At 34.6% G+C, this 12,175-nt stretch overlaps 1 protein-coding gene across 4 annotated transcripts in view; it reads right to left on the reverse strand.

Annotated features, from left to right (window-relative positions):
- CDC27 (cell division cycle 27) overlaps positions 1–12,175 on the reverse strand; it is a 74,143-nt gene that overhangs the window by 41,804 nt on the left and 20,164 nt on the right. For all 4 annotated transcript variants that reach the window (XM_032429335.1, XM_032429333.1, XM_032429334.1 and 1 more), the window contains exons 3-6: positions 6,288–6,435; positions 4,589–4,714; positions 988–1,085; positions 92–246 (exon numbers count right to left, since the gene is read on the reverse strand). In XM_032429335.1, the coding sequence (XP_032285226.1) occupies positions 92–246; positions 988–1,085; positions 4,589–4,714; positions 6,288–6,435 (527 nt within the window). The remainder of the gene's footprint in view (positions 1–91; positions 247–987; positions 1,086–4,588; positions 4,715–6,287; positions 6,436–12,175) is intronic.

The following is a 12,175-nucleotide window of genomic DNA, read 5'->3' on the forward strand; positions in this document are numbered from 1 at the left end:
AAAATTTCTACCATGTCATTTATGATACATTATTTAGGTCATTCTTTCCTGTTTTTCATAATATTTGAACACTAGCATATGATACACTTACAATTGTGTCCTGGGGTGTTTCTGTAAGAACGGTCTCAGGCTGTCTGTGAGATAAACTATGATTAGATACTAGTGTTGTGCATGAGCTGGGCAGACAGTTGCTAAAGTTCTGTAAAGATGTTAATTTAAATGTTTGGTCAGGATCTGGCTTTTCACCTGTAAAGGGAAAAAAAAAATGTATGCCTCTGAGGAAATGAGGATTAATATCTTTTTTCAAGTATGCACAAATTAGTGGAAATAAGGCCTTATCCAGTGTTTTAAAGTTCTCCTATCTGTTTCAGCTAATCAAATTTACCTCCCAAAAGTCCATCTGTCAATTTATTATAGAAATTTACCCCTCAGATAAAGCTATAAATTTAGAAATTAAATGGAACTACAATAACACTGATTTTAAATATAATAAATCATCAGAAAATGCAGACTTCTGTGTTTCTTTTAAAGCAGAAAGCAACTAGATCTCACTTTACTCAAAGTAAGGAGTGATGGTCGAGAGCTGAAACCCAATAGACAGTAAAGTTTTAAGCACTTCCATGTATACATACACAGTTTTAAAATGATCGTTCATGCATCCTAGAGCACATATACCAAGGCACTCTTTCCCCATACTGTCCAGGTCTTATTTACATTAACAGTTTCTGCTCCAGGCATTCTATTAATTTCTTTCCTTACCTAGAAAGCTAGTGTTATACTCACAATACAACTCATTCTAGAGTACACAAGGCCACATCATTCCTTAAACATGATTCTATTACCTTAATTCTTGTTCTCAATTTTAACAGCCTTTAGCTTTGAAAAATATTTTTCTTGTGAATAATTTGTATCACTTTCCAAAAATTGAGGAGGAGGAAAAAAAGAGTAAGTAGGGGAACCCTCCCCTAGCTGCCTCTACAAACCTACCTATTTCACATAATGATTCAAAGGGGGACCAGAGGAAAGGATTTAAACTAAGGCTCTTTTGGTAACATTCTGATCCTTTGGCAAGCCGATCTGTCTTGCTGTAAAGACAAACAAAGAGATTAGACAAGCTATACAACCCAAAACATTATAAATTTTCATACAAAAAATTAGGTACTGTTATATATGTATTTACAATACATATATAAGTTCTGAGAGCACTCTTCTTGACAAGTCCCTAAATTACCAATTTCCCCTTCTTACCATTCTCCAATCTCTATTATTTAAGGCAGTTCAAATCAAAAGTCCGGTGAAAGCAAGAACATGAATTGAAAGGAATGTTACCTTAATAAACTATCAACGCCTTCTTGAATATTATAATTGCTTTTAATTTCCTGTCAGATACTAGAATTACTGAAGGAGAGATGGACAATATCTAAATATTTCAGTCTTATTCTTAATTTTTAATGTAATATCCCAGTGGTAATTTTGAAAGTGACTTAAATGCTTTAAATATAGCATTTTTAAATAATCAGATCTTCTAATGAAGTAGAGGTGATGGCTTTTTTTTTTTTTTAAGATTTTATATTTAAGTAATCTCTACACCCAACGTGGGACTCGAACTCACAACTCTGAAATCAAGAGTTGCATGCTCTACTGACTGAACCAGCCAGGTGCCCCGAGGTGGCAGCTCTTAAGGAAAAAAGGTTCCCAAAGAATTGGGGTGAAAAATTATTTAGATGGTACTGGGAAGAAACCAGTTAATCTAAGAACCAGACTTATTATTGGTTGTGTCCTAAACATAGAAGTCTCATGAACTACTGTAGACAAAAAGACCAATAAAGAGATAAAAAAGAGGGATGCCTGGGTGACTCAGTCGGTTAAGCATCTGCCTTCGGCTCAGGTCATGATCACGGGGTCCTGGGATTGAGTCCCGCATCAAGCTCCCTGCTCAGCGGGGAGCCTGCTTCTCCCTCTTCCTCTGCCTGCCGCTCCCCCCTGCTTGTGCTCTCTCCCTCTCTTGCTCTCTCTCAACTAAATAAAAATTTTTAAAAATCTTAAAAAAAAAAAAAGAGATAAAAAAGATATCCTAACAAGCTATAGCTATAAAACTACAACAGGTATATATCTAGATTACTGGGTGCAATTTTGGTCATAAGACAGACACATGATGGCTGAAATGAAAAGCCACTTTTTTGGAGCAGAGTTTTCTCCCACTGGATATTTCACCTTGTAATATTTATGATGAATAAAAGGAACCCATCCTTATTCTTTTAAAGAAGGGGGGGAAACCCTTCTTCGTGGTTAAGGCCTGATTCAGCTGTACCTTCAAAGCTTTTAATAATCTTGTTTAAAAATAATTAGTAACACATATATAGTATTTTTGTGATTTTAGCACTTTATTTTGTTTTATTAAACTTTATTTTGAAATAATTTTAGACTCATATACAAGTTACAAAAATAACAGAGTTCCCATGTACCCTACACCCAGCTCCCTCAATGACAACATTTGACGTAACCATAGCACAATTATCAAAACTGGGAAATTGACAATAGCATAAACTAAACCACAGACTTTATTTGGATTTCAGCAGTTCTTACATGCACTCGTTTATGAACAGTTTTATGAAGTTTTATCGCATGTATAGATTTGTGTAATCACCATCACCACAATCAGGATACAGAACTGTTCCAACAGCCCAGAGAAACCACACCTGCCTCTGCACGGCCATACTCTTGCCTCAACTCTACCCTCTGATCTGTTTCTATCATTATAATTCTATCATATCTATGTTTTATGAGAAATTCTGTTGCTCTGCATCCTCACCAGCACTTGGTATTGTCAATTCTTATTTTAGCCATTCTAACCAGTGTGTAGTGGTTTCTAATGGTGTTTTTTATTTGCCTTTCCTTAATAGCTAATGATTTGGCACATCTTTTCATGTGCTTACTTACCATCTGTATATCTTCTTTGGTGAAATGTCCATTCAAATACTTCGCCATATTCTAATTAATTTCCTAATTTCTAATTTTCTTATTATTGAGAATTCAAGAAACAAAACTGTTTCTACCAAGTCTTTCCTACTTACCATCTTACCCCTCCTTCTTTTTTTAAATTTTATTTTATTATGTTATGTTAATCACCATACATTACATCATTAGTTTTTGATGTAGTGTTCCATGATTCATTGTTTTCATATAACACCCAGTGCTCCATTCAGTATGTGCCCTCTTTAATACCCACCCCCCTCCCCTCTAGAACCCTCAGTTTGTTTCTCAGAGTCCATAGTTTCTCATGGTTCGTCTCCCCCTCCCATTTCCCCCCCTTCATTTTTCCCTTCCTGCTATCTTCTTCTTTTTTTTTCTTTTTTAACATAAAATGTATTATTTCAGATTACCCCTCCTTCTTAACCAGGTAGAATTAATTATTTCCTCCTTCAGACAAAATACTGCTCATATTTTATCACAGCATTTTTATTGTGATGATAAAAACTTACGAACTTCTGAGTTTGAGGGCAGGCACTGTGAGTTATTTATCACATTCCCAGCGTTAAGTACTGTGTCTAGCTAGCCATAAATGGAGGATAGATCTCAAAATTTCTTGAATAAATGACAAGAATAATCATAGTTGCATGAACTAAAATTCATTACTCCAAGTCCTTTTACTAAGATAAATAAATATATTGATATTATATCTTTACTTACTCCTGTTCTCTAAAGAGTGGTGTCATCTGAAAATGAGCCCCAAAATTCAGCCAAATAATTTATTCTGTTCAAAAAGATATTTTCAAGGTTTTTAAAAAACTACTATTCAAACTAGCCTCAATTTATCTTAAAATAGATGCTTTCCTAACTCTTTAGAAAAGCAATCCTCAACCATTTCTCCTACAGTATGTAACAGGTTACATTTATACATGCGATGCACTCCCATGGGCAGCTGGAACAATTCCTATTACCTACTTACATCTCCACCCTCTAGTCCCCAACTCACAATATTTCAGAATAAAAATCAGTGCGAATATTATTATAGTGATGACTTTGAATTCACTCTCACTTGCTTTCAAAAGACTAAATTTAAATAAATGTAAAGAAATTTTAAATACATTTAAAATTCTTTCCAAATCACTATTATTTCAACTACCATTGTAGGAAGTTTCTTATGACATGCCTCAAAATTAGTGTGGTAAACCAGATGGGAATTACTATACTTTATTACTGAAACTTGCCTTCAAGCCTTGTTCTAAGGAGCAAAGGTGATATTTAATATTAGAGAAAAAACTTCACTCATTTCTTTTTCCTCAGTGGATCACATGAAGATATTCTCCTCACCCAAGGCAAAAAAACAAAACAAAACCATATGTGCACTCAATTATTTATTAGGTAGTGTTGCTGTAGCTACTATCATTAAGGCAAAGTGGATAGTCAAAAATGGGATCAACATCTCTACTACTTTATAGGTTTAACAAGGTCATAGAACTAGAAGACTGTGTGACTCTTCAGCCAAGCGCTATTTGATAAACACAGATAATGTAAGTTTTTTTTAATTGCAAAGACTTCTAGCACTGGAAACAATCTTCTGGTAACTTGAATCATTCTTACTTACCAATATACATGTCCCAACAATGAAAGAGTAAAGCAAGCTGAATCACCAAACTCAGTAACAATATCATCATGGCTTTTCTGCTTATTAAACACTCCACCAGATAAGATCTGTTCCCCTTCTGCAAGCCTTTAAAACACAAATTTACAGATTAACAAAAGTCAGTATAAAAAGTACTGTGTGTAAAGACATTCTTCATTACCAATGTACTTCCTTATATGGAGATAGATAAAGTAAGAAGTCCATAGCACCTTTAGAACAGTAATAACCATGTATTTAGAATCACTTGGAAGACTGGGAATTTATGATCTTAAAATTCCAGTCTTGTCTTTAAAAACAGAACCAGTTAAATTTAGTCTCTGTATGTACAAATGTAGTCTGAGCAACATACACATTACTCATGTCAAAAGAAATGGAAGGCCATTATACTGGGGGAAAATGTGAATGTTTCTTCATTAACAGATGTAGTGGTCCTTTTTAGTTCTATAATTCCTTGAAATAGGAATCAGCAAGCAAATTAAACAAGTCTAGCAGATTTTAACTAAAAACTGCATACTTAATGGTCTCAGTCATTTTTAGGTTTACAAATGAAACCTGAATAGCACTTCATCTCTTTTTATTTGTCAATTAATGTTTTCTTGATATAGAAAATCATAAGTGTTCCCCAAAGGAAAAAAAATGACCTGACTTCACTATATATTTTTAGCACATCAGAGTTTGTAATGGTTTCTGTTTTAAAGTTTTTTCCAAACATCATGTGGAAAACTCTCAAGTAAGTTTACACAGCATATCCTAAACATAAAAGGTGATATCTATAGTTCTTTTACTGTCAGAGAGACTTTTAAAAAACCATGAATACTTATAAATGGGATAAGAATGTCTAAGGTAAGAACTGGCTTAAGAAATTAGCAAGTTAAATAAATTTTTAAGAATTTAACATTAGAATCTTTGAAGTAAAAATAATTTAATAACAAATGTTTCAGAAATTTTATAGATATTTTAGTTAGCTTTAATTTAAAAGTCATCAGTTAGACAGTGGACAAATACAATATTATTAGTCTGTGGAGACTTCATGAGGCTTATTTGTGTCCTCTCACTATAAACCTACAAACTAAATTCACATATAGGCTTTTACAATTACCTATTTAGTCACTTTTAGCATTATTGCATCTCTTTCAGCACAGAAAAGAGTTTAACAGAAGATAACTACCTATATCTATAGCTACCTCCAGATTCAGAATAGGGACAGCTGACTTGATTTAATTGTAATGTTCAAAAGAAGTGTTCTCCTGAATCTGCCCCCTTGCTTCAAAGGGGTAGGAGCAGTGGTTCCCAAATAGAATGATCTTGAAAGGCAAATAATTACACAACTACCTAGACACAATGAAGCGTTAATCTCAGGTGAACAGGTAAGGAGGTTTTACACTTCAGATAATTTTGGAAAATGACAGGAATTAGTTATAACTTAAGTTTCTCCAGAGTTAAATTCTATTATTTATTATCATAACAATGAAATCTCTCCATAACAAAAATGGTAATGCCACAGGCAACAGTATAAACATTTTAAGTTACTGAAATAGACAAATCTCTACTATCAAAAAAGAGGAGAAAGGGAGTCAGAGTTTAATCTATCAAAAGGATTTTATCCAAAATTTTACAGTGTAAGTAAACAAAATTAGATAGAAAAGATTTAAAAACTTACTTGCTGAGATCAACACAACATTTTGCAAGCAGGTATTTACACTGCGGTGTAGTACAACTGTGTCCTTTCAAGAGTCTATATGCTTTATATGCCTTTCCTGAGCGGTAATAACAGGTTGCCAATAAAAACAAGGCTTCCTCTGAGTGTACTAAGAGCACATATGAAAAAGAATGGCTATTATTCAGTATGTTGAATGGTAATCACTGTTTATCTGGCAATAAACAAGTTTAGCAACAAAATATTAGTCATGTTATTTAATATAAAACAATCATTTATTAATCCAAATCTGAATGAGAAATACTTTACTGATAGAAATCTTAGTTCCCCAAGTCCTGATTACCTTCTTACAAAGAACCAAGGAAATAATACAGTGAAGACAGTCATGGTATTTTCTATAAATCCTTAAGAAAAGTGCGCGCTTGTGCACACACCCACACACCCGCACCTACCTTTAAAACAGACTACCAGTAAACTGTCTTGTTTTTTTGTAATATTTTTCTAATAGACTCTTTGAGAGAATAGAAGTTAAATTTCATGAGAGGGAAACTCAGGGTTATAAAGCTAATTATCAATCTGAGATTATTTTCTACATTAAAAAAGGACCAGATTTTAAAAAAAAAAAACACCCTTATTTCTAACAGCAAACATACACTAAATTATATCCAAGATAATTTAAGACAAAAGAATATTCTAAATTGTGAATACCCACAATGTTTAAACATTCAATTGACAGACTTAACACTTCTATAGCAATAATAATTATACCGCCCTGCAATGGCAAGAGTGGAATTATTCAATCTGTCCTCTAGTCTTACTATTAGGAAATGTCCCTTTTTACTTAATGAAATATGGCATTTTTTCCCTTATTTACTGTCTTCCAAACTGACCATCACCACACTTCTATCCTTGCAAGTTCCCAACCAATCCAGGTGAAAGGCTGTAGATGAAACAACAAAAGAGATAGAGGGAAAATCACAAATCTGTGCTTCTAAAAATGGGTTATGTAATAATCTCAGTGGGCTGAAGGATATTCTAAACCAGTGGTTCTAAAGTGTGTCCCTCTGCCAGCATCAGCATGACTTGGGATCTTGTCAGAAACAGAAATCCTTAGCTGCATCTCAGACACATTAAGTCAGTAATTCTGGGAGTGGGGACCAGCTACCTGTGTTGTAACAAACCCTTCAGGCGATTCTGATGCATGCTGAAGTTTGAGGATCATCGTTCTAAAGTACAAGATAAATTTGCCACATCCTCTTAAAAAGTGAACTCCACTCAAAGTTTGGGATTAAAAAAAGTAGTTAACTTCACTCAAAGTTTGGGACAAAAAAGTAGGTAATTTGAAAGTTTACTCTTACAAAGGTTTTTTGGGGGTCATATACAGATGCAAGCAAAAACTAATAGAACCCTTCCTCTCTAGTCCATCTTATGATTTTTCATGAAACCCTAGTACAAAAAAAATATGCAATGAATGATATGCAGTAAATGATAAGAAATTTTGGCAACATGTTAATGGGATGTACCTAGTATTAGTGCATCAGAAGCAAAAAAAATGAATAGGGAACTCTACTGCAGTGAGAACAAATTGTTAATTTCACTGAACTGTAAGTGCTAATTCACATAAATTAGAAAGTGTGATTTCTTCCTGATTTTGCAAAGGCCTAGTTTCGCCTTATAAGTTTTTAAAAACTATTGATTACACCAATAAACAACGGCTCCCCAAAACTAGTTTAACTTTTAGCCATAACAATCCTTCATCAAATGTTTTGTTTACAAATACCTGATTATGCTTAGGTCCATTTTCACTGCAGTAAAATTCCCTAATAACATAAAGATACCAAATATTCCGTGTGTGTGTGTGTGTGTGTGTGTGTGTGATTTTAGTGTCACACTGCAGTTACCTTTTTGAAGTGTAATAACTTAAAATCTACCAGTTCAGATGGGAATATGGATTGGAAGTTTAAGCACACCTTAAGGTTAATGAAAGGATAAGATATTGAAGTAAATCTAGAACTTGAAGGGTTGTGAAAGACACGGAGAGACCTGGGTGGTTTTCGAGGCTCCCCAGAAATAACTGGACAGTCCTAAACACTGAATCAGTAGTAAGGAGTTATATAAAGCTAAAAAGCATAGACTATTAACAAATGGATTTCATCTGGAACAGTAACTCCAACTGATTGACAGTGGCTGCCTCAAGTGCTGAATTCAGAAAAATTCTAAGGCTGACCATGGCTAACTAGTAAATGTGCAGATATCAAAGTAACAGGACCTAGAAATGGTTATAGATGTCTGCATGACATTTATTTACCATCCTTAGAGCCTTAATTAAAATATGCGATTGGGAATTATAAGGTCCATAATATACTTTATAATCAGAAATAAAGTGAATATTGACTCCACACAGTCACTCTTAATGTAATATTGAGAAATCAATCATGTACTAGTTAAATTATGGTATATCCATATGATGGAACACTCTAGAAGTGTCAAAGAAAAAGAAAGACATAGAAAGATTTCTAGAATGCATTGTTAAGCGAAAAAAGCAAAAACAAAAAAGAAGTTGTGCAGCAATACTGAAACTCCTCTTCTCACAAACAGATTAGGCTTCAAAAACTGAAAGGTCATTTCATGTAAGTCCAAAATAATTAAGAGGGGTTTAGGCTTGCATCCTCCAGATACATTTCCATCAAATTGGAAGGTGAGTTAGTCCCTCAAAGATTTCAAATCAGATAAGACACCTCTTCTTGATGTTGACTTACAATGTAAATGAGCAGCCTTTTTCCAAAGTGGACCAGTTTTGGCAAGACTTAGAAGACTGAGGAGATGAAGGTTCTCTAGCCTTGATAAAGTCTACAATTATCATAGAGAACTGCTTAGAGGTTAGAGTACTCTGTTTGCGGCCTTATCATGAACTCAACATTGTGAGTATTCAAAGGGCATAGAACCTATGAAATCATCTATGATTTGTGACACACTTTTCATCTTGATTATCTTTTAAGTCCTTAAATCAAGGATGGGCAGTACAGCACATGCATTAGAACTATGGACTCTAGAGCCAAACTGCTTGGGGTCAGATTCCAGCACCACCACTTATTAGCTTCATGACTTATGGCAGGTTAACTTCTCTGTCCCTCAATTTTTTTATCTGTAAAATAAGGACATAAGAGATATTGATCTCGGGGGCGCCTGGGTGGCTCAGTCGTTAAGCGTCTGCCTTCGGCTCAGGTCATGATCCCAGGGTCCTGGGATCGAGTCCCGCATCGGGCTCCCTGCTCCACGGGAAGCCTGCTTCTCCCTCTCCCACTCCCCCCTGCTTGTGTTCCCTCTCTCGCTGTGTCTCTCTCTGTCAAATAAATAAATAAAATTAAAAAAAAAAAAAAAGAGATATTAATCTCTAAGGGTTGCTACCAGGATTAAATGAGTTAATAATAAGAGAGTACTGAGGATAGTACCTGACACATAGTAAGAGCTATATGTGCTATTATTAAATTATCATTGGCTTTCTCCTAAATTTATAATATCTGAATAGTCATTTGATAGTAATATGGGTTATACATACATGACTCTGAGCCACAAGCTCAAATAATTCCATTTCATTACTAACTTTTCTTTTGCTGAAGGATTTCAATTACCTGGGTGCTGTGCTTTTCAGATGCTGCATGATTCATTCCATCCTTTAGAGTCATTTCTTTTGTTGAATACCTCATTGACATATACAACTTCAGTATTTTAATATTATTCCCACTTTTTATTTTCTCTAGTTGTTTACATCCTAAATTTCAATACTAACTGGTTTTATATTTGTTGTATATGATAGGGTTAATAATGGTTTAAGATACTTTGAAATCATGCTTAGAGTAAATATACCACAGGTAAGAGGGTGGAGGAAGTTTCAGAAAGGCTCTTTAGTGTTGGTGGGGAGGGGGGAGGGGCAGTGGCCATACATAAGGAGAAAGCAGATGGCCAGATTGTGCAGGGCTTTGCAAGCTCTCTAACGATTTAGGGATAAATCCTCTGAAGCATTTTAAGAAAAGTAAAGAGAATGGGTTGATTTAGGAAGTGGAAAGAGAAGAGGCAGGGAAGGGTAGATATGGGAAAACCAGTTAGGAAGCTTTTTTAGTAAGAGATGTCTTAGATTAGTGTGCTAACATAAATCCAGCTTTGCATGCATTGAGTTTGGTGTGTGTGATGTTTGTGTGAAACAGCTAAGTTAATGCAATGAAACAGTTGAGTCTCGAATAAAAAAAAGGTTGTTGGGAAGAGTTAAGTCTTAATCACTAACACATTATAAAAATGAAAACTATGACAATTAAATAGCATCATCTTTTTCACTGGCAAGCATTTAACTATGATAGTAAAACGTTAGGCCAATGGGCCAGACATCCTTTTGGAGGCCCCCCTCCCCAAATGTAACAAACTGACTGAATTTTTAGACTAGATATATGTATTAAATTTTCCAATAATGACCTAAAAATGAAACATTACGTCACATCATTAGTAGCATTCTGGACATTTCCCCTCAATGATGACCTTAACATAAATTGGTAAATAAGTTTTTTTAAAAATGTTGCCATTTGTAGTCACATATTTCTGTGAGTTTGGGCTCTCAATATCATAGCTTAGAGAAGAGAAACAGATGCTGAACCTTTTACTCTGGTTCACTTCTCTTCAACTGAACCCAATTTACTGAAATCAGTACACCCAGTGCAATTTCTACATCTGGCCCATTACTCATTAAGACAGGTAGAAACCGGTGAACAATTTTATGGTAAATACATAAAATGTATTCATACTTAAAAATAAACATTTTGTAGTGTAGGATGCAAAATCTACATCAAGATAGAACACTAGATTTCAAGCAACTGTGAGCTTTTCATGAGGACCCTCAAAATAACTTAGGGAATACATGTTGACACAATGTCTTCAGCTACTTCTTTTTCCTTGCTTTTCACCAGGTACAATCACCAGTCCCATATGGTCTCATAGATAGCAAATTTTCATCTTTCCCCAGAGGCCCTGGGCATTTCCTTATAAAATAAAATGCACACAAAACTTACATCTGGTTAGTTTTCTAAACACAAATAACTCTTCTCTCTCCAAGGACCTACCCTATTAATTGTATTAATGTATTCTTTGCCCATATAGTCTATGACTGTTTCTATTTGTTCCTAACCACCCATTTCTATTCATTCCCAACAGCTAAATATATATAATTACAATTAAAAATCTTAGAAAATTTTAGAGGTACTACATGTTATCTATTAGGACAAGGGGAAAAACTGAATCTATATTCTGTCCAACAGTTAATCAATTAGCAATGGAGAAAAACCTTGGTCAAGGATATCAGGTATTGGCAGCGGGAAGGAAAAATAGGTGCTTACAATGGCAGAAGGGGATATGGAGGGAGGTGATAAGATTAGGACAGTTTTTCCAAACAGCAAGTCTCAATTCACTGTGGATTGTGAAATCAATTTAGTGGATATCAACCTGCATTAAAACAGTAACAACAAACACTCAAACAGAAAAATATCAGAGTGCATCGTATATAAGACGAGTAAAAAAAAAATCTGAAAAGCCACTGTATTAGACTATGCTAGGGGAGAGGAACTTGTAAAGGACTTCCTACGTGCCAGAAACCACAGTAGATTATTATAGTTAGTGCTGAAAATGATTGTGTTATATAGATACTTCTTTTCCTAATTTAAAGATGAGGAAAATTAAGCTCGGAATAACTTCTTACCTAAGATCAAATGGCTAATGAACATGTGAGCCGACATTCTCTCTTACACCACTCTGCTTATACCACTGTCTTAGGTGGGCTAACTATACCACTCTTAGGAGAAAGACAAATGGATGACAAGGAACTAGTGAAATTCAAGAATTTGGCTTTC

Source organism: Phoca vitulina, unplaced genomic scaffold (genome assembly GCF_004348235.1).
Source record: "Phoca vitulina isolate PV1807 unplaced genomic scaffold, GSC_HSeal_1.0 scaffold41, whole genome shotgun sequence".
Classification (NCBI taxonomy): domain Eukaryota; kingdom Metazoa; phylum Chordata; class Mammalia; order Carnivora; family Phocidae; genus Phoca; species Phoca vitulina.